This window comes from Protobothrops mucrosquamatus, unplaced genomic scaffold (genome assembly GCF_001527695.2).
Source record: "Protobothrops mucrosquamatus isolate PMUCROS unplaced genomic scaffold, P.Mucros_1.0 scaffold199, whole genome shotgun sequence".
NCBI classification, from domain to species: domain Eukaryota; kingdom Metazoa; phylum Chordata; class Lepidosauria; order Squamata; family Viperidae; genus Protobothrops; species Protobothrops mucrosquamatus.
In genome coordinates, this window is record NW_015386555.1 from 142,943 (window position 1) to 167,033 (window position 24,091).

General features: G+C 36.9%; 1 protein-coding gene across 1 annotated transcript in view; it reads left to right on the top strand.

Moving 5' to 3' along the window:
* TNKS (tankyrase) overlaps positions 1 to 24,091 on the top strand; it is an 87,776-nt gene that overhangs the window by 7,621 nt on the left and 56,064 nt on the right. Inside the window, exon 3 of the mRNA XM_015813837.2 lies at positions 4,699 to 4,794. Coding sequence (XP_015669323.2) covers positions 4,699 to 4,794 — 96 coding nt within the window. The remainder of the gene's footprint in view (positions 1 to 4,698; positions 4,795 to 24,091) is intronic.

A 24,091-nucleotide genomic window follows, 5' to 3' on the forward strand; every position in this document is an offset into this window, starting at 1 on the left:
CCCAATTCCAGCAACCGTTCCTTATATGTTTTAGCCTCCAGTCCCCTAATCATCTTTGTTGCTCTTCTCTGTACTCTTTCTAGAGTCTCAACATCTTTTTTACATCGTGGTGACCAAAACTGGATGCAGTATTCCAAGTGTGGCCTTACCAAGGCATTGTAAAGTGGTATTAACACTTCACGTGATCTTGATTCTATCCATCTGTTAATGCAGCCTAGCACTGTGTTGGCTTTTTTGGCAGCTGCAGCACACTGCTGGCTCATATTTAAGTGATTGTCCATTAGAACTCATAGGTCCCTCTCACAATTGCTACTATTGAGCAAGGAACCCCCCCTATACTATACCTGTATATTTGGTTTTTCTTGCCTAAATGTAGAACCTTACTTTTTTCACCATTGAATTTATTTTTGTTAGATAGCGCCCAGTGTTCAAGTCTGTCCAGATCCTTCTGTATCCTAAGCCTGTCTTCTGGTGTGTTGGCTATTCCTGCCAGCTAGGTGTCGTTTGCAAATTTGATGAGTTCCCCATCTATCCCCTCGTCCAAATCGTTGATGATGTTGAAGAGCACTGGGCCCAGAACAGAGCCCTGGGGCACCCCACTACACACTTCCCGCCATGTAGATGTGGTTTCATTGAGGACCACATGCTGAGTACGGCCGGTCAGCCAGCTACGAATCCATCTGGTGGTGATGATGTCTAACCAACATTTTTCTATCTTAAAATAAAATAAAATACATAAAATACAATATAATGAAATAACAGCGGAATACTGTTCGTATTGTAACATGAAGTAATAAAAAGAGTATTAGATGTAAAAAGGTTAAGAAAAAAGATAAATATGAGGCTACAAGTAAAAACTTAAATATTTCTAATATTTCTTTCTAAGTTTAAATTACAGTGCAGCAAAAGTATCAATTTGGAAACAACAGCTGCAAGAAGGTAGTTTAGTTGTTGAGGCCTGAGCCCTTGAGGTCATCTACCATCAATTAAATTAGATAGAAAATGATATTTCTATAGTTTATATTAATTATTGGATTCCTCCCTCCCTCCCTCCCTCCCTCCCTCCCTCCCTTCCTTCCTTCCTTCCTTCCTTCCTTCTCCCTCATGGATAATGTTCCCATCTCCCATTTTTCCTGACAACATTGTGAGGTAGTTTGTTGAGAGAGAGAGTAACTAGTTTTAAAGTCACACAGTGAGTTTCCACTGAGGAAAGGTTAAGGGGGGGGGCTTGACCCAAGTGCCAGTTCAACAGCTTAGCCAGTACTGTCTTTTATTTTTATTTGTTAGATTTTGAACAATGAATGACAAAAGAAAAGGTGCAAAATAGATGCCAGCTAGTCCCACTCTTTTTTCATTTCTCAATCAACTTGCTATATTTAATGAGAGAACCTGAATCAGATATTCTCACCTTCTTGGTCACCTTCAGATAAAAAAAGCAAGAAAGATCCCAATGATCTGCTGATATGTAAACTTTATGAGAAGTTGTGGGGCGCAAGGGGCCTGGCTGGCATATGGACATCCTGAAGTAGTATATTGCTGACCTGTCTGTTGAGGAACAACTTTTCGACAAAATTAGTTTTTAGGGGGAAAAAGTCTGTATGTGTATGTTAAAAGTTATAAAAATGGTATCCAGACTCTAGTTTCACTGAAATATAGTATGTGTTTGATGTTATAATACTGGTAGTTTCCTGTTAATGACAGTAATTGGAATTTGGAACTCCATCACTGAGCAACACAATTGTAAAAAAATAAAACTTGGTATCACATAACTGTGCCAGCGTATGATGGCTGTTCTGGCAATTCCAATCCTGAGGCAAATCCCGCATGGATATTAGGCACAAATGTCATATAATCACCATTTGTAATTTCTTGCCAGCTTACCCATTGTCTTTGCTTATTGGAAGCTGGCAGGGAAGGTTGCAAATGATGATCGTGGGACACTGTAACTATTCTAATTGCAGGCTGGTTGCCAAGCGTCTGAATCGTGATCCCATCACTGTGGGACTGCTGCAACGGCTGCAGTTTTGAGGACTAATTATATGTCTCTTTGTTCAGCCCCATGATAGCTTTAAATGGTCACTGAAAAGTTGCTGGTCTTAACTAAGGACTTCCCGTAGAAGCAGTTTCAATGTTCTTAGGATCTTCTTTGTGAACAATTGCTCTATATTGAAAATCTGCCCTTATATGTCTGTGATTGATCTAACTTATTTTACTAAACATAAAGGTTTTTTTAAGACTAATATTTTGGACATTAAATGCATAATATTTCTCTCTGAGTCATTCTCTGAGGCAAAAAGTCTTTTTTAAAAATAAAAACTTAAATTATATTGCATATTGATTAAAACTGGCAACAAATGTACCAAATGTACCAAAAGTATACCAAATTAATTTAGCATTGCTGTGCATCATTCAGATAACTATACAACATTGCTTCTAGGTTATTTAAGTCTAGAATATGTATTTAATTTCTATCAATTAATCTTCATCAATACTTTATGTATAACACATATTATCAGAGAGCCAATAGTTAAGGCACCAGGCTGGAAACCTGGAAACTGGGAGTTCCAGTCCTACTTTACCTTCAAAGCCAATTAGGTGATCTTGGCTCATCCTTTCTCTGAGCCCTAGGAAGGCGGCGGTGGCAAATTGTTTCTAAAGTCTTGCCAAGAAAACTACAGGGACTTGTCCAGGCAGTCACTAAGAGAAAAGGCACTAAATAAATAAATGAAAATACAGCACTACTCCCAAAATATGGAATATATGTGCAGTGTTTTTACTAGAAACCAAACAAGAAATTTATGGCTCTGACACCCTTTATTTCCTAGGTTTTCATGGCTTGGAGCTCCTGTAATAATGGCCAGGATTGTCATCTCTGAGCGATGCAGTCATGTGACATCACGTTTTATAACTGCATTGCTAATTAATGGTAATCCCCATCCCAATTGCCATTGTAACCTCAGGACTACCTATATCAATGGTCCCCAACCTTTCCAGCTTTACAAACTGGCAGGGGGAGAGGAAATGGTTCCTTGTGAAAGGCAGGCACACCTCCATTTGCACGAGCGGCGTGTGCTTGTGCGCGCACATGAAGCTCCATTTTGTGAGTGGAGCTTCACACGCATGCGCAGGTGCCCACTGGTTGCAACCTGGTTCCAAATGGGCTGCGGCCCAATACTGAGCCAGAGCCCAGGGATTGGGGACTCCTAACCTATATAAAGTATTTAGAATGCTTTCCATCAAAAATTAGTGTCAGCTTCTTCCTGAAATCCTTTTACTACAAAGACCTATGAACAAAATACTTTGTTCTTCTGAATGTTTAAAAATTAGATTCATTATTATCCAGATTCACCCATCTCACTCTTAGTGGGATATATATTGGATATGCATTTTCGTCATCTTAATATATGGCATTTTTTTTCAAAAGACAATTATTTGATAAACATAATCGGTTTTAAATGTAACATTTAATGTGACAATGTGACAAATTAATATAACATTAACTGATGCTTTGGAATCTACAGTTATTTGCTGAAGAACGTAATGGTTTTACATAAATATTAGGATCAACTTATTACATTGAAGAAAATTGGCCTCAGTGCAATTTTTTTTTTTAGTTTACGGTGTAGTTTACTTGGTTTCCTGTTAAATGGAACTTTGCAGGATCGAGTTAAGTAATTAGTAAAGAATAAAGCCAGATTATGCACCCAGGTCAGAATAATGTTAAATGAGGAATGGGGATTATAAAAGTGAAATATTTAAACTGTATATGTTCATTTTTTTAAATTAACGTTGCTATATGCAACTGCTTGTTTCCAGTAGGAAAGATGACAATTTTATTATATTTATTCAGAGAATATATTCATGCATTAGTTATTTTGAATAGTGCTTTGTCTTCTAGAACAAATATTTTGTAAGCTAAATTGTTAATTTTACTATGAAGATCAAGAATAGATATGAATTATGCTTCTCAGTTATCTGTATTATTAAAAGAAAATAGTTTGGGCTTCTTGTTTTTGAAAGTCTAAAGTAAAATAGATAACTGCACCTTATTTGCAGAAAGTATAACTAATAATTGAAACTAAGCTCCTAAAAATCAGCATTATTAGTGTTTCAATACTAAAAAATACTATTATCTATTATTGCCACATCCCTTTTTGCAATAAAAGATAGCAATTCTCCAATATTATTTAAGGATAATTATTGTTAATTTTGTGTTAGCAAAGTGACAGCTAAAAATGTAAGAAGACTGCATAATCATGATGTTTGGTATATTTTAGAAGAATCAGTGCAACAGACAATCTGCTTACTCAAAAGCTTTGTAGCAAATTATATGTGCATATATTCTGGACAGTGGATGTGTTCATGGCAAAATATTTTTTGAAACTTGTACACCAAAGGTCAGTTAAAGGAGATAGAGAATGTGCTCTAAAATGTTCTGTATTGTCCATAATCAGTTTAGAGAAAATTTACAGCCTAATAGTAGATTTATGGGACTAAACTATTGTGTGATATAAGGAGCAATGTTCATCTTTGAAGAAAAACCAATCAGTAGTTGAATGGTCTATTAAACAAAAGCAGCTTTCTGGATTATGATTTTTTTAAAAGATTGGCAGCAAGGTCAATGTATATGTGTTCATTGGCAGTTGTATTTATTCTATATGCCAAATGTTTGAAAATAATTATTATGTTTTTATTCAGTACTGCTGCAACATGGAGCTGATCCAAATATTCGGAATACAGATGGAAAATCAGCTTTAGATCTTGCAGATCCTTCTGCAAAAGCTGTACTTACTGGTGAGTACATATGATTGTTAAGATACATATAATTAGCTTTCTAAAATTCTATCTAGATTTTCTGGGATAAAAACAGAACACTGCTATTAAGGGATTAAAATCTACTTTACTTATTGTGCTTTTAGGCATATGATGACACTTGTAACTTGTAATTTAATGATTTTGGTTAAAGTTTACATATCTATAAGCACTCTTAAGAAATCTGCAAATGTCTAGGATGGAAATGGCACAGAATTGTACAGAAGATATTAATTGCACATGTGGATACCCTATGGTATGAGTACAACCCTCGTGTTGCATTATCTCTCAGTGGCTTTCCATATTATTATATCCTTCTGGGCTTTCACCAATGGTTGGGAGTGGGAGGCTGTGAGTTGCAGTAGTTTTAAACTATTGGTTCCAATTAGTTATGATAAGATTGGAGAGGTCCATTTCATTATTCCTTAATTGTGGAGTACCATAGTGGTCAGTGCTCTTCTTTTCTGTAAGAAGCTGTCAAAAATTTGCGTGAATTCATCTTTCAACATAGGTTCTGATATCATCAGTATATTGATGATATTTAATTTCCCATCTTAACTTTGGGCCAAGCATGTAATACCATTGAAGTATTGTATTGGTATCTAGTTGCTTTCAGGGTTTGAATATAGAGAAACAGAGTTATGATTGGGTTTGGAAGCTATCCAGTTCCAGAGAATTAACAGCTTTAGTACTGGATGAAATCACACTCTTTCTTATGGAACTGGCTTGTAACAGGGATTCTTCTCATCTTTTAGCTTCTGCTGGTTGAGTAGGTTACAGTTATGTCCAAGAAAGCTTTGTACAGTTACATCTATTGCAACTCCACTGATTGGCTCTAATCATAGTCATGCCTCATTTACTGTTTCACTATACTATTACACTGCACTTTACATTGGGCTGCCTTGTAAAGTAATGAGAAGCTGTAGTTGGTCTATAATACAGTGCCAACAGGGCTTCCACAGGAAGAAGTGCAAATTGAAAATGGCTCTGTAAAAAGTGGGGCTGACAGCCATGGTGAAGAACAAAGAGCTACTGAAGGAGCCTCCTCAAATAAGAAGACAGTGGTGGCGAACCTATGGCACGGGTGCCAGAGGCGGCACTCAGAGCCCTCTCTGTGGGCACGCGTGCTGTCAGCCCAGTCCCAGGCCTTCAGCTGGGTTTTATAAAACCTTTTCACTTTAGGCCTCCGTCGCCGTGTGCAAAAAAAAAGAGGTTCAATCAATCAGTCAATTTCAGCTTCTCAGGGAAAAAAAGAGATCTTGCAAAGTTGGAATTGATTGATTGAACTTTTTAGTCCCACCCAGTCTGCTGTTACCACCGCAGCCATGCCCACCCAATGGGCCACACCCACCCAATGGGCCACACCCACCCAGCACCCGACGATGCATAAGAGGGTTTTGGGTTGCAGATTGGGCACTCGGTCTCTAAAAGGTTTCCCATCACTGGAATAGGAGATTACCCACATGCACTCTGAACAGTTGTCGTTGCAAGGAGAATGCAAGACAGCAGTTCCTGGCAGATTTTGAGCACTGGGAGATGATGGGAATAGTCGTCTTGCTTGCAGCTGCAGTCAGTGCTTTTTAAAGGACACTTAAGTTTGAAGACTCCCTTAGAATTTAGAAATTATGTTTGGAAATTGCTTGTTAACTACTTTTAAGCTATTAGATCAACAAGTGTGAAAAATCCAGATGAGTTTGCCTTCAATTCTTAATGATAAGAAAATTTTAATCATAAACTTAAGTATTTAAAAAATTGAAATTAACAGCAAAAGCTAAATAAAACTTTGACCCTTAAAACTTATACACTGATTAATTTTAAGTAACTTTAAAAATTGGACACTAGAGAGAATTAAATATTTTAATTAAGGGAGAAGAATATTTAGGCCTGATTGACAGCTAATTAGGACTTATTAAATGATGGAAAACATAATAGTGAAAGTACTAAAGGATACTTTTGAAAAATAGAATTAGAAATTAATATCAACAGTGTCAATAGCAGTGTTTGCTTCTATGGATAGACTATGTCCAAAAGATATCATGGAAGAAATAGCACATGAGAAACAAGTTTTATTTGACACGAGAGCAATGGCATCAAAAATAAATCTATAAATGATAGGCTATGAATATGACATGGAAAAGGATGTTTTACTGGACATAACAAAAGAAACTGGTTGACGTTTCAAAAATCAAAAGAAAAATACAAATAATGAACAAAGAGAGTGACCTGAATAATATTTTGTATTGGATTTACAAAAAAAGGATTGTTAAAGCTTTGAGAAGGAGCAAAGAATAAATGAAAAGAAATCATATTCTATTCGAATGGACTAAAGATTAAGACTGTTGAAAGTAAAAAGAATATAAAGTTGGTTTATTTGATCAAGGCTAAAATAAAATACATTGCTATTTCTGATAAAGCTTAATGAACTTTCTGCTGTCACCAAGACTGAAAAGATCATGCTTTATGGATTTGTCTATAGATAAGAGATGTAATATGGATGAAGAGGTCATCCATTGTAAACAAAGAGGGGGATGAAGAGCTACTAAAATTATTTATAATTGTACTGAAGGTTGAAACTCACCTTTTTTCTTCTTGTTATTATATTCTTTTTTTCTTTCCATTTTCTGATTTTTCCTTTTGTACCTTTTACTCTTTTTTTATTCTTTTAGTTTTAGATTTTATTATTGTAATTAAAATTGTTAACAATATTATCTAAAAAATATAATGTCTTCAATAGTTAAGGTCACTTTCATATGAAGAATGGTTGCTGGAATTGGGTATGTCTAGTTTAATGAAAGGAAGAACTAGGGGTGACAGCAGTGTTCCAATATCTCAGGGGCTGCCACAAAGAAGAGGGAGTCAAGCTATTCTCCAAAGCACCTGAAGAAGCAACGGATGGAAACTAACCAAAGAGAGAAACAACCTAAAACTAAGGAGGAATTTCCTGACAGTTAGAACAATTAATCAGTGGAACAACCTGCTTGTGAGTGCTCCAACACTGGAGGTTTGTTAAGAAGAGATGGACAATCATTTGTCTGAAATGGTATAGGGTCTCCTGCTTGAGCAGGGGGTTGGACAAGGAGACCTCCAAGGTCCCTCCCTATTCTGTTATTCACACAAGTTACATTGATTGCCATCTGACTCCTAGTGCCATTCAAGGTGCTAGTTAGAATCCTTGGTGCTCTCTAGTCTTGGTTGTTTTCTTTGAGAAATTTTATTATCTAGTTAAGTAACATCTTTAGTGCTAGAAGAGGTTTGCTTTGTGTTTATATACAGTATTTTTATTTATTTGTTTATTTGTATTCCGCCTTTATTATTTTTACAAATAACTCAAGGCGGCAAACATATCCAACACACCTTCCTCCTCCTATTTTTATACAGTAGTTTGCCCTTTAAGTGTTAGTGGGCAACTCTTTATGATTCAGGATTTGGATTTTTGCATTAGTACTATCTACATAATATATAATCAAGTAGGGTGGGCTTGCTCACCATATTAATTTCTTTGCTTTTCAATTACCTATTTACTCATGAACTGCCATTTTCTTTTTTCTTTTTTAAATGCTTTATTGATTTTTAACATAATCACCTTAATATTTGTCTGGGTTTATATTTAAAAAACAATCAATAACAATTAATTTCTATAATTCTATAGTCCATATAATGGCTTTGCTTGATTTTCTCTTCTTCCAATAATATTCTCTTTTGCCAACCTTAAATTAATACAGTTCTTATTATTTGAATAAATGACAATTAAATATAGACATTTTTCTCATGTTTCTGCAAATAATTTTCTAATTGATCATCTTGATTGCCTCATCATAGATCCTGTTTATAAAATTCTTATTTAAATTTGTTTCCAGGAAATCAATTTTCAAGTAGAAGAGACAAAATCACTGTTCTTACCCAGTTCCAAACGTTGTTTACAGTCAGCTTAGAGTAGTGCTTTTGGGCTTTGGCTGCTTGTAGTTTGGACTAGACTCTGAGTTAAGCTAGCCTTTCTCCTGCTGGTTTCTGAAGGGCTTTTCCCAAATCGATCAGATCAACCTCCATCTCTTCGCAATCAGCAGGATTTCCTTCTTTGTTGCCTCTACGGGGCAACTTCAGGCCCATTTGGGGTTCCCTAACAGGCAGAAATCGGCCGTAGGGTACGGAGCCCTGCGATCCCTCAGCTGCTACACTACTGCGCAAAACCCTGAACTGCCATTTTCAAGGATCACAGAGACAAGCCTTCTCAATTTCTGCTCCCTTTTAAGTCAGTCCTTCAGCGAAGACCAGACTAGGAAACTAAACTTATGAATGCTAATACTACTTTTATTTTATTTTATTTTATTTATTTATTTTATTTGCTGCCCATTTTGTTTTGAAGTGACTGTTTTATTATAGGTTTTGTAGTAACAGAATCTTGTAAGACTAATGTACTTACCCTTTCCTTCTTTTATCTTTAAGAAAATTAGGGATGGTCAATTTTGACATATTTTCTCTCAATTACATTTCTGCTTTAGACTCACATTTGTTTTTATTTGATTGTTGCCTTGGTTGTGACTCTTACTCCTATTTTTTTTCAGGGTTATTCTTACACCCCCATTACATCTAGGGAAAATATTCCCCTGGATATCTGAATGGCCTGCTCAGCTAAATTGCATCCAGTTACTTCCAAACATTTTTTGTGCAACTGTTTGACCAAAAAAGTCAAAACATTTTATTAATACATACTTATTTTTTCCCTATAGATTGTCATCTCATATTAGAGCAAATGAGATTTGTTTGAGAATTGCTTAATACAGGCCCTAAACTCTATGATAATAGAAGTCGGTCTTAATCCTAGAGAAGGCCCTGATGACAAATCTTTCATTTTAATAATGCAAGCCCCTAAGTCCAACGGATTGTCTCAAATTAGACCCTGCTGGTAGACAAAGGAAACAGTGGAGAGATACGAAGTTTGGTACAATTAGCCATGAAATTTGATTGACTGATTGATTCAAATTGGAGTGTTTAATGTCTAGTATGATAATATCCTCATTCTACCAGTTTTATTGCTTTTAAGATAGCTTTTAATCCTGATAATAATCATTTCCCCTTATTGTGAGTTTAGCTCCCAGTACATTATTGGACAGGTATTGTATGCGCTTAAATGTGGGATTGGAGTTGCTCTAGTTGAGAATTCCAAATTACGTGAACTAGTGAGCTTGCAAGTGCTACTTTCCCATTCTTTAGTATGATGTTAGCCTCCCAGCTCAAATACCCTAGTGCAATTAAGTAACTAATTATGCAATAAGGACTAGCCTGTCCAATTTTGGGTTAGTCTTGAGTATTAATAAATTATATAATAGAAACCTTAATAGAAATTTGCTGATTGGTTCTGATCTCTCATGTAGACCTCGCTGTGTCACCTTCAGTGATTTAAAGCAGCCTTTGAGTCATTATCTAGAGCAGAGGCCCCCAACCTTTTGGACACCAGGCACCAGTTCTGTGGAGAAAGGTTTTTCCACGAACCGGAGAGCGTGTGGTTTTGTGTGCTGCTTGCATCCCACAGATGGGGCTTTGCTTGTTTGTGCAGACCAGTTGGCTGGCATGCCACAACCTGGTACCGGTCCACGGACCGGGGGTTGGGGACCCCTGATCTAGAGATAATTTATAGAGAAAGTTGATGAATACATCTACAAATTATTACTAATTAGTGCTTCATAAAAATACAGAAATGCAGATCAGATGTGCCATTATTTGTGACCCGGAGAAACAATCTGAAAATGTTTGCTTCAGTTCCTATTCTAAAGCATGCATTCTTGCCCCTCATTTTTTCAGCGTTTTGTAGCTACCAAAAGAGAACTTTGAAGAATAGGAATGTTGTCTCTAAATCCAATTCTGTCCTCCTCTCCAGACGGCTTAAAGAGGAAACTATAGAGAGAAGCCCTTGATGATGTCCTAATGGACAACATGAAGAAAGCCTTGTCCTTAACCACCAGCACCACCACCACCAAAAACAAAGCAAGGATAGCAGAATGCCCAGTTACACCTTCCATCCCTTCATCTTTACAGCACTCTAACAGATCTGCAGAAGAGCCATAAAACATTGTGTGTATGTGGAGGGGGGGTGTTTATGATGGTAGAAATCCCAAAATAGATTATACCAGAATGTCAGGCAGAATCCTTTATTCACTCACAGAAGGAGGGGGGGAGTATCAATTTAGTGACTGTCTTAGCTTCCCTACGTATAGGAAACTAATACAATTTGCTGACATCCAGATTCACATTGAAATATCAAATGCATGGGTCACAAAGAGACATTTCAAATTCGCCATGCCCCCTTGATACCCCAATCCCCAAGTTTTCATAAGACAACCAAACAGCAGCTGACTCTGAAGATCATAAGCCATATCCAAGATGTACAAGCTATCAAATAGGTTTAATGAAGCAAGAGATTCTCTGACTCAAAGTCCATATTCCCAAGAATAGGAGTGGTGGATTATCTTGGATCTGGGAACAAATACATCACCATGTCAAATACAACAGAATAGAGCCCTTTAAGAAAAAAAAAATCTGTCATGCTCTCAGAGGATTTACTGAGATTGTTTATGCTTTTCTGTCCACCCATCCCTCCTACATTCCTTTTATGACCAGGGCCCCCAGGTCAATTCACATCCCCTAGTTTTGTTATCACATCCCAAAGTATTAATGGGAGGACCTGGATTTCAGAAACAAGAGATGAACATCCTTTAACTGGTTCACACCCTATATTACTGTTCCAGACAACAAGGGAGGCCTGATCTCCATGCCAAAAGAGAGGAAGTAGATTATATAGCTGCTGATCATTTCAGGCTAGCTAGCCACCAGGACCTCTTAATTTTTGCCAGTCTCCCCAACGAAATTATCAGGGCCTACATAGGCAGTGGTCCAAATAAGCTTATCTCACAGGGCATTGTGTTTTACTCCATTAGAACTAAAGATATCTTGGCTGTTCTCATTACTAATGCCCCTGACAGATATATGTAGGGCTGCTTATTTTTTTGGACTTGCTCTCTGGTTTACCAGTCTGAAATGGGGAAGGGAGTTATCCTTTCCCCTAAGAATAGAAAAGGACTTTCATATTAAGTCCACTTGAGCCATTTCCATGGCATACTTCTCTCTTTTAAATGGGCCTGCTTTTATTCTGTTTAGATGTACATCTTTTTTTGCTTGTTTGATGGTATCCCGTTGTGTTTTAGCTTTTCAGTCTTGTATCTATTACAGCTAAAAAAGAAAATTCTCATGTAGTGAAAGATGAAGGGAAATCTGCAAAAAATATAATTATGACTTTCCCTTCACCGCAGTCGACTGACATGAAGGTAAATGTGTAGGTACTTGAATTGAGTTAAAAATAACACCTATGTGGAATATTAAATAATTCATTGTGCTATGCTTTATTCAGTTGAGTATCAGATTGACTTTGGAAACAATTGTATAACATCTGTTGTGATAGCCATAGGACTACAGTATTTTGTAGGGAAGACAAAAATGAATCAGGACACCCCAGCATCATTTCTTCTAATGGGTGCTTCCAAAGGAACCTTTCCTTGACATTTAGAATCAGCAATTATAGATAATTTTTGGTTCTAGCAAATGGGTCAAAATTAACATAGGATACTGGGAATACAGTTTTTCATGCCATCAAACCCAAATGCAGCTAGTTAGCTGATTAGTTTACCAGAAACATTTTTGTGAATACTTTCATTTTGTTTCCCTTGAAAAAGGAGTGCTCATGCCCCTAGGAAATACAGGCAGTCCTTGACTTACAACCATTCGTTTAGTGAGTGTTCAAAGTTACAACAGCACTTTAAAAAGTGACTCATGACCGTTTTTCACACTTACAACTGTTGCAGCCTTCCCATGGTTTATGTGATCAAAATTTGGACGCTTGGCAACTGGCATGTATTTATGATGGTTGCAATGTCCCAGGTTCATGTCATCACCTTTTGCAACCTTCTGATAAGCAAAGTCAATGGGGAAGCCAGATTCACTTAACAACCATGTTACTAACTTAACAACTGCAGTGTTGTTGCAATCTATCCTGTGCCTGACCTGATTTTTCTCTTCCTCTCCCGACTACACCAGAGATTGAAGAGGAAGGGATTATTAAAAAAAAAAAAAAAGGTAAGCAGGTACACAATCAGGAATATATATCGAAAGGATAGTACGATGGCAATTGGAACTACCTGAATTGCTGTCTACGAGGTCATGTGATGTTGCACTTCATGATCACGTTGCTTAGTAAGAGTTGCTGATCCCAATTACTGTAGTTATATGAGCACCAAGGGTGAGTGTTCCAAAGAGTAGGGAATAGGGACAAAGGAAGGCTGAAGTAAAAGTATAAGCACCGTCGCTGTTGTGTGATATTTTTTTTAAACTTAGTGACTGCATCACTTAGTGGTTATGTTGCTGATCCCAGTTTTGGTTGCTAAACAAGAAATACCTGTAGTTGTTTGGAATATTTCATTTGCACATTACTCCAAACAACCTAGATAGTTCTCATTGATTTCACAAGTTATTCAATTCTATTTTAAAATACAGAAGCAATCCTATTGCCTTTTAACTCAGAAAAAATAGCTAAGGACTGTTAATATATTCTTTTTATATTAGATTTATATTCTGCCTTTTAGGAGTTGAAAATGGTATTCATTGTTTTCTTACAAGACCATTTAGGGATAATTGAGGCTGAGACTCAAGAGCCTAGCTGAAAGTTAAATAGTAAACTGAAAACCAAACAGTAAGCTTCCTGACATCTAATCTTAACAATTAGGGATGTAACTTATTTGGATACAGGCCCTCAAAAATAGTCTGAAAAATCAATGTCTTACTATTTTATAAGTTTGCTGACTTCTTTCTAGATTACATTTCACTTATCAAAGTTAAATATTGTGCTAAATGAATTTAGCTATTTCTATAGAAGCATTTAAGATATTGCCGCCATAGTCTTTCCAGCAATTTTCATTTGAAATCTGAATAGTAATTATAACAACAGTGGCAACAACAATATAATTTGATGGTAATCTGACAAGAGTAAAGATTAGAAACATATGGTTATGATTAAGGGGTATTAACATAAAGCTATCTTTCTGGATCTAGGAATCTGCAAATATTAACTGAGGTGTTTTAAAGAGGTGCTTAGCTATGTGGATATGTATATAGGTCATTTTTGTTACATCTGCCAGTTTTGCTGCCAAATTTTCATGGAGCAGTCTCAAGATACAAAATACTTTGAAGACTGAGGCAGAAATGGGATGCTAGGATTGTATAAACACTACAAGGTACCCACCTTTGCACTAGTTGAATTGTTCTTTATCCTCTTCATCACCAAATTTCTCCTCAGAAAGTTTAGGGTTCCTCCAAAGTATATTTTGGGAGGTGAACAGAGCAAAATCTGCCATACTAACACAGATTTCTTCATACAGTAATGAATGTTACTGTATGGCTATGTTGCTGATATCTTTGATTTGTTTAAAATGTTCAAATGTCTCTTAAAATATTTTGATGTTTCCTAATTTCCATATTCAACAATACTGGATTTTAAAAAAATTCTTCGCATATTTTGAACCCATCTCAGCCAGTGGACAATGAGGGTAATGAATCCTATACAATGACATTGTTGGATGATCATCAGTAGGAAGAAATGTTACATAGAAATCTGAATGAAATCTACAGCCTGCCTTTCTCTGATGGAACTATTTCTATCAGTAGCCCAAGAGGTGTACAACTACACCACCACCTGCAGTTTCCTATTGCATTGGAAGTCAGTGCAGCTTGTGTCACAAAAGGCCAGCAGCTGTTTTAGTTGGGCATGCCTCATCATCAGAAAGGAAGAAGATGGCATAGGTCAGCAGGTGCTGGTGACAGCCATCAGGGATAGATTGCCAAGGCACCTTGCAGGGTGGCCAAAAGGGCAGAAATTGGGGGAAGATAGGCAGGTGGGAGGAATTGGAGGTGACCATAGCAGGACAGGAGGGGTGTGAGATGCTCACTTAATGATGATACAGTCATTGCCTAATGATCGCAACCAGGACTTCTGGAACTGCCGTTTCTAAGTGATTTCATCACATTTCACCTAACCACAACTTTCCTGGAAATTCCAGTCTTCATTAGGGTTTTTAAGGAAGGATTACCTGTAAGGTATAATGCGTTTTGTAAGATGATGTGCATACTTCTGTAATTTTGAAGATGCATTTATAAAATTATTTGAAAGTAGCAATTACATTCATTACCTGTGCAGATGTAGAAATAGTACCTGAGCAATACTAATCACACATAAAATGTCTCTATTATTTTATTAAACAAGATCTGAAATATTAATTCCCTAATCTTACAAATCATATTTGCAATAGCAGCAGTCCAATGGTTAGTGGGTCCATCAGTAGTTTTTGTAATTTTCAGATTTTGTTAACTGTAAGAGGGATGCCCCAAGGCTAAATTATGTAGTCTTAAAAGTTACGTAACTGGATCTAATCTTTCTTCTTGCTTCTTTGTATTCACAGACTGAAACAAAAATAAACATTCTTAGTTTTTTTTAATTGTTTTATTTTGCTTTATCTCTGCTGTGAAAACTGATTGTGTGTAAAGAAATTTTGGTTTAAAATACTTGAATGTCCACCTATTACAACCAAACTTTTCAAATCACTAGTAAATTCATGGAATGGTTACTTAAAATGATAGCAATTATCACCTAAGGTTGCTAATTACTGTGTTCAGTTGAAAAGATTACAGTCTCCTCCCACCCCTCAAAATACATCCCCCTTTAAAATGGGAACGTTATATTGGATTCACTAAGAATAAGGTGAAAGTTGCAGGTAAGAGGCTATATAAAATAGGCTGTTTTTAGACCTTTTTCATTGGAAGGGAAGAGAACACAGTGACAAAATGTAAGTTGTCCCAAGAGGGAGGTTAAAGAAGATGATTTGTTGATTATGTTTTCTTTTCAAATTGCTTGATTTTTTTTCTTGTAAAATATTCTGCTGCAACATCCAATAATAATTGTTGAAAGTGTCTTAACATCAAAATGGCCTGTTCCAACCTTACATGAAGTGATTGAACCATGAAATGGACCATTTGACCTCTGTATTGCAATCTGTAAATCTTCCAAGTTCAAACTAGGCTGGCTGAGCAGGACATTTTGCCCACATAATGTTTTACACACCTTTACTTGATAGTAATATTACTATATGAGAAGAAGCAATAGCACAGATTATTTGTCATGTATATTTTATATTAATTGACATACAGTGAGGGAAAACATTATTTGATCCCCTGCTGATTTGTCCACTGATAAAGAAATGATCAGTCTATAATTTTAATGGTAAGTTTGTTTTAACAGATGAGAGACAGAATAACAACAAAAAAATCCAGAAAAACGCATTTCCAAAAAGTTATAAATTGATTTGCATTTTAATGAGTAAAATAAGTATTTGATCCCCTATCAATCAGCAAGATTTCTGGCTCCCAGGTGTCTTTTATATAGGTAACGGGCTGAGATTAGGAGCACTCTCTTAAAGGGAGTGCTCCTAATGTCAGCTTTTTACCTGTATAAAAGACACCTGTACACAGAAGCAATCAATCAATCAGATTCCAAACTCTCCACCATGGCCTCTCAAAGAGCTGTCCAATTGGTAACACACTACGCCGTTGTCGTGATTCCGTGCCAGCCTGTGTTCCCAACAGCTGAGTCTGGGGAATCTTGAGGAGGAGGTGGAGGAGGCATTTGGAGGGCAATCAGGGTCAGAGGGAGGCTCTGATGAATTACAAGACTCACAGACTGATGAAGAGCCTGGCCCCTCCAGTCGTGTTACGGATGAAGCTCAGCTGTGTGGGGAGAGTGAGTCGGACTTGGAAGATTCACAGCTGATGGACATGATTGATGCTCGTAGACTATACGACAATTCCAGGGAGGAGGAGAAGGCATTGAGAAGCCACGCCTTGGGACTGCTTTATAAAAAGGGAAGGTGTGGGCGGTGCTGGTTGCTGAAGGCAACTGTTTGTAAAGAACTTCCAAGGATCATGGTCTGTTTTGTTTTATCAGTGAATTTCTTGTTTAAACTTCTGCTCTGTTTGCTTTTGTAACCAATTATCTGTTAGGAAAGTATTCTGTGTTTTTTGTTTTGGAGAAAAACCTATCAGGACTGTTTTGGAAATAAAAAGAGGTTGGTTTTCCCAGCCTACTGTTTAAGAGGGGTTTGTTCTTGTGATGTAACAAGGACGGACGTAGGCTGGGACAGAACAGCCGTGAAGGACTGGATTCCTGCAGCGCCTGCAAGGTCTCCCTACTCCAGAAAACACATGTACAGGCCCGTCTGAAATTTGCCAATGAGCATCTGAATGATTCAGAGGAGAAGTGGGTTAAAGTATTGAAGTCAGGTGAGACCAAAATTGAGCTCTTTGGCATCAATACAACTCGCCTTGTTTGGAGGAGGAGGAATGCTGCCTATGACCCCAAGAACACCATCCCCACCATCAAACATGGAGGTGGAAACGTTATGGTTTGGGGGTGTTTGTCTGCTAAGGGGACAGGACAATTTCACACATCAAAGGGATGATGGACCGGGCCATGTACCATGAAATCTTGGGTGAGAACATTCTTCCCTCAGCCAGGGCATTGAAAATGGGTCATGGATGGGTATTCCAGCATGACAATGACCCACAACACACAGCCAAGGCAATAAAGGAGTGGCTCAAGAAGAAGCACGTTAAGGTCCTGGAGTGGCCTAGCTAGTCTCCAAACCTTAATCCTATAGAAAATCTGTGGAGGGAGCTGAAGGTTCGAGCTGCCAAAGGTCAGTCTTGAAACCTTAATGACTGGAGAGGATCTGCAAAGAGGAGTGGGACAAAATCCCTCCTGAGATGTGTGTAAGCCTGGTGGCCAACTACAAGAAACGTCTGACCTCTGTGATTGCCAACAAGGGTTTTGCCACCAAGTACTAAGTCATGTTTTGCGAAGGGGTCAAATACTTATTTCACTCATTAAAATGCAAATCAATTTATAACTTTTTTGAAATGCGTTTTTCTGGATTTTTTGTTGTTATTCTGTCTTTCACTGTTACCATAAACCTACCATTAAAATTATAGACTGATCATTTCTTTGTCAGTGGGTCAACGTACAAAATCAGCAGGGGAGCAAATATTTTTTCCCTCACTGTATGACAATTTTACATCATAATTAATTTTATCTCTCTGTGTTTGGAATACCTAATTAGCTATTTAATCAGTGACCTGCTTTATTATAAATAAATCAGAACTAGTTTTAAAGTTAAATAATGGCATACATAACAACTAACATTATAAAAAAATTTGAACTGGAATCTAAAGAGAAATTTTTTTCAAAACTCTCCTAAGAGCAACCCCAGAAAGCAGCATTTTTTCTGGAATTTGATATGGAAGCACTACCACTGAGAAACCTATCATTAGTGATAATTCATCTTAATGGTAGCTGAAAAATAGGGCCTCTGTGAATCTTAAAGCGTGGATGGATAACATTCATTGACATAAATCATGGATAGTTTTATATACTACATCATTCAAATAATCAGGTTACAAAGTTGTTTAAATATTTAATGGCTGAAATGAACAAATCAGACACGGAAATAAAGCAATTACCCAGGATTCAAGTATTTCTATTTGGTAGCTGAATTTCTCAGGTTCCCATACAGAATAAATTATAGAAATTAGACTAAGTTCATGAATTTCTGAATCTAGATAGGATTACATTGGTTGTATCAACCAAAGTTGATAAAAGACACACTTGGCTACCGTTGCCATCTGTGATTCCACACAAATATTCTGAAATTCATCCAGTTACAAATCTGGTCCTTGAAAAGTAGGCAACCCCATCCAACGTTAAGAATTCTTCTACCACAAAGTTTTTCCATTATTATTGTTGTTTGCACAGCCAGATGCCAGATTTGGCTTTTGTGTCCACCTACCAAATCTCCCCCAAGGGCCTGGACTAAGCAGATGTTGTTATTTCAGAGTATTAAAGGTACTGTTGCATGATGTAAGCTGTTCCAAGTAAAGTTGCTTTTGCAGTTGATTGATAATAATTCTGTTAATTCTGATAGTGTTCAAGTGATGCTCCAGATGTTTTGGGATTGTATCTAAGGCACCTATTACTATTGGTACTACTTTCTTGTGCCACAGTCGTTCTATTTCTCTTTGCAGGCTTTTATGTTTTGTGATTTTTCTCCTGTTCTTTTACTTCTAGTCCGCTGTTTCTAGGTATTGCAATGTTTATATCCAGACTTTTTTGTCTTTCTTATCAACAGTTGTTAAGCCTGGGGTGTTATGTGTCAGATGCTTGTCTGTTTGAATTCTAAAATCCCAGAGCACTTTGACTTCTTCATTTTCTATTACTTTGTCTGTTTTGTCATTCGACCAGTTCCTGCTTGCATTCCAATGTGCCCTTGTTGCTACTTTTTTTATGCCATTGCTTGTGAAAGCTAACTAGATCCATTGTTTCTTCAGCTTTTTGCAGAGAGAACATATGCTATCTATGACTGTCTTCTTAATTCTGGTTTTATATCCATTTGTTCTTAAAGCTTGATCTTGTGCAGCCAGAATGAATCCCTCTACCTCTTTTTTCAGCATTCTTGCTATAAGTTCTTGCAAATGTTACCTGTTTTTTATCTGCTTTGCCAGTCGTTTTTTTATGTAGTGGCCATTTAATATGATTGGTAACTCAGCCAGATGTTTAGATTGGGTTTGGCATTTTTATCCACCTATCAAGTCTTTCCTGAGAACCGGGATAGATAGATGTTGTTGTTTGATGATGTTAAAGGTATAGTTGCAGGATATAACCTATTCTAAATAAAGCTGCCTTCATTATTTCTTCCAGTAGTTTTGCAGCCGTTGGCCCTCGTTGCTCAGCCAACAGTCCTGAGTCTTGTACCCTATTTTTCACCAGAGGTCCAGTGTGGTCCTTATTGACCTAAGTCTGGATATATCCTTGTTGACCTGGACAATGACCAATCTGGTACGGGTTTCTATAAATTACGCCTCACCATATCGTTTATGGGAGAGACAATCTTTATCTGGCTTCTCTGATGAAACCTGTCCAACTCAACCTTCACCTGAAAACACGTGCTTGCTACACCGTTTGCTTGCTAGCCCTTCCCTCCCAAACACGCCACTTGCTCACTCACCCTTCCTTGCTCACTGTTCCTCCGAAAACAGGCCGCTCGCTCTGTCTCTCGTCACTGCTTCAGTAAGAAAAGCCTCTTCTCTTCTCGGTCTGCCCCTTTTATACCTTCTCTTCTTTCCGCCCTCCTCCTCCTTTTCTCTTCCTGGTGCATCGGAAGCTCCAATTACTATGTCGCCACGTGGCAGATCCTGGGGATTCTGCCAAGTTCTGCAGCTCCAGCTTATCTCCTCCAGGTCTGGCAAGCTCTGCTTTAACTGGTTCCCTCCCCCACTACAATTAGCTAGGGCTCGCATACCACCAGCCAGGTGCTAAAGTACCACTGGTGGTACGCGTACCACGGGTTGAAAAGCCCTGCCCTAGAGAATGTCAATCCCCTCTTCTTTGTGACAGTCCCTCAAGTACTGGAAGATAGTTATCATGTCCCATCAATCCTTCTCTATGATAGGCTAGTTATACCTAGGTTCCTCAACCATTCATCATCTGATTTGGACTCCCACCCTTTATCATCTTTGTTGCTCTTCTCTTCATGCTTTCCAGGGTCTCAAAGTTACTTTTTGTGCAGTATCCAAGTGTGGTCTTACCAGCACAGTGAAAAGTGGGACTATCACTTCTTGTTGTTTTGACGCTATCCCTCTGTTGATGCAGCCTAGAACTGCATTGGCTCTTTTAGCAGCTGCAGCACACTGCTGCCTCATGTGTCAATATCTGAATGGAATTCATATTTCAGAACACATTTACCTATCATATTTTTCTAAATTTAAATAAAGCCAAATTTTAGGCCTATGCTTCAGTTTGTGTTTATCACCTTAAATATGCATTAACCCTTGCTTCCAATTTCCAGTAGTAATGTTTGAAAAGGTAATTTGAGACTACACAAAATTCAGACATATGGTTTAAAATTTGTCTTTACTAATATTATGTTACAGATATGAATTACAGATACTAGGTACAGAGGAAAGATGACAATTCTTGTTTGTTTGTTTTTAAGCATAGTCAAGGGGAAAAACATAAAAAGAAACTGAATGAAATTGAAAAAGAAAGAACACATTAAAGTCTCAAAATCCTAATAGGATCCAGGAAGCAGGCCTTCCCTATCATAGTACCTGCCTTCTGGAACTATATCCCCAAAGATATAGTTGGCCCCAATTCTGATCTCATTTAAACAAGCCATTTATTCCCTCCCTCTCCCAAAGCCTAGGATAGGTAGCAGGCCCCATGTGCAACTGGGTTTTATTTTTGTTTATTATTGTTTGGCGCAGTTTTAAATTGTTTTAATGTATATTATTCAGAGTAATTTTATAAATAAAATATAAAAATTACAAAAAGAATTTACAAACATTCACAGGAAAAATAAAATCAGTGTGCTATTATTTTTAACAGGTCAAATTAGATTTGAACAGATGTAATGATAATGATATGAGAGTTTAAGGACTTTAAGAATTAATCAGTTGGCAAATGAGTAACAACTAACATAAATCTCTAGCAATTAACAAGAGTTTGAAGCAGTCCTTCCTTAACTTTATAGTCAGTCAGGTAAAATTTCATGTTTTAAAAATTTAAATTGAAAGAAATCCAAATTCTGAATATGGAAGAGGACTATCTGTAAATTTATTCTCCCTAAAATGTTTTTAAATTAAATTAAAGTCAGTATCAAGCTTATTTTTAGATATGAAGTTATTTTTGGCATTGATACATACTCCCAAAGCTTAATTTGTCAGTCCTCTCCTGAAAGAATTTATTGTAACTTTCAGTGACAAGCATAGAGAAACTTGATAGTGCTTATATGTAATATATGTAAAGCTATAAGTATGCTTTATAAAAATATAAGGCTTGGTAACAGAAATACAACTGGCCAGAAAAGCAAATCATTTAGAATTTGTTTCATCTTATCTTTCAAAATTGTTGAGCTTTGTCATATGACTACCAGATATGGAAGAATGATCAGATCTATGAAGATTCTTGCAGTTTTTTGTTATGTTTGAATTCAGCATTAATCATGAATCTTGGACTTCAATTTCTGAATATGTAGGTGGCCTGAATTTTGTGTTATAAACATTTCAGATTCAGTCAAGTCTCTAAATATGTTACATTGGTTTTGTAGTTATTTCTGAAAAGTTTGCTTATTTAAATATATTGTTTTTTTGTGACAGAAAGCCTTTATAATTATTTTGTCTTCTTGTTCAAAATAAATATCCTGCATCTGTGAGAGTAAATTCTAACAGCAATTATGTTCCTCAGAGTCATGAATATGAAAGGTCATTTCAGTTTATCAAAAGTTTTCTTCATATCATGAAAAATTGTGAATACTTTTCTGGTTGATTTTATCAGTGGTCAAAATATATCTACAATTCTTCCATATATCTTTGTGATAAATTCACTCTGAGCAGGATAAATTAGGTTTCCAGTAAAAAGATGCTCTAATTTTTCTGCAAGGATAATCATGAAAAGTTTAATCCATTTTCAGTAAGGAAATAAATCTACATGGCTCTAGATGGGTTGGATCGTTTCACTCCTTATAAAGTAGAAACATATTTGAAGCCAAAAGTATTCCTCCGCTTTTTCCTGCAGAATCCCAATTTGCCGTGGAATAAGTTGAAAATTATGTCATCCACCATTCTTTATCTTTGATGTATAACTTAACATATAATAAAACAAATGAAAATGGCAGGGATATAAGAATTGGTACCTTAAATGTTAAAAGACTTCATTGGATTTTAGTGATCTCTCAATCAGACTATTTTAATTGGTATCACAAATGCCTTCAGTCTCATAGTCACTCAGCCAATGTGAATGGAGAAAAGTACTGAGGCAATTTGTGTCATTGTGTGCAGCACAGTGAACATGGATAAGAATAAGAAAAGCAGTTGCTTGTGGAGGAAATGAAGAAAGTAATAACCAAACATGGTAAAGGCTCCAAAACCATCTCCAAAAAGGTTTACATTCCTGTGACTATGATTATTAATATTATGAAGAAATTTAAGATCCATGGGAATGTAGCAAACTTCTCTGGACATGGCTGCAAAGGGAAAATTATCGTCCCAAAAAACAGAACGTTAGTTGAAATAGTGGAGAAAGAACTAAGAAGAACTAAGTAAACAACTGTCAAGATAGAATAACATCAAGTTGCACTACCTAGGTCAGGGGTAGGCAACCTCGGCTCTTTTATGACTCATGGACTTCAACTCCCAGCATAGCTGATTCAGGAATTCTGGGAGTTGAAGTCCATGAGTCATAAAAGAGCCGAGGTTGCCTACCCCTGACCTAGGTGAAGGACCTAAAGAGAACCCATTTTTGAAAAACGGATACAAAAAAGCCAGATTGGAGTTTGCTGATTTGAATGTTAACAAGCTACAGTCCATCTGGGAGAATGTCCTTTGGACAGATGGAACTAAATTAAAGCTTTTTGGTAAGTCATAACGCTATGTTTACAAAAGTTTTTAAACAAAAAAAAAAATACTATCTCTATTGTGAAACAAAGAGGAAGCTTCATAATATTACGGGGTTGCATTGCTGCTTTCATGATTAGGAGCCCTTACTCTATGCAGCAGAGCACCGTGAAATCAGAAGGTCATCAAGGCTTTCTGGAATAAAACATAATGTATCTTAATCACATGTCATAGTTCTCCCAGCAGAATAAAGCTCCAAAACATACTTCTAAAAGAACCCAAGAATATAGGAAGTGCTTGACTGCAGTTATTGCTCAAAAGGTTATGTCCATGTTTTAATTTCTCTGTTGGTAAAAATAAATCAGAAGCTCTCACAGTTGACTGCATTTAGCTGATTCAAATAAACTCTTTATATTCATATAAAAATATTTACAATACCACATATTCTTCTTCATATCAACATAGCATAAATGAAGACTTCTTACAGCAGAGACAGACCTGAGACCTGAAACCCAGCTTCTAACTCAATAACCTTTTTTGCACAGACTTTTGCACAGACTCAGTAGCACTTTCTTCACATTGGCTGACTGAGTTACCACATGACTCTTCCTGCTCATGAATATTCCAACACTCCTCCCTTCATGACAGGAAGAGACATCAGACCTATAGACTTAATACATTTTCCATAGTGAATACCACCCAATGGTTTAGTCATCATGTCTGCCAAATTATCCTCAGAAGAACA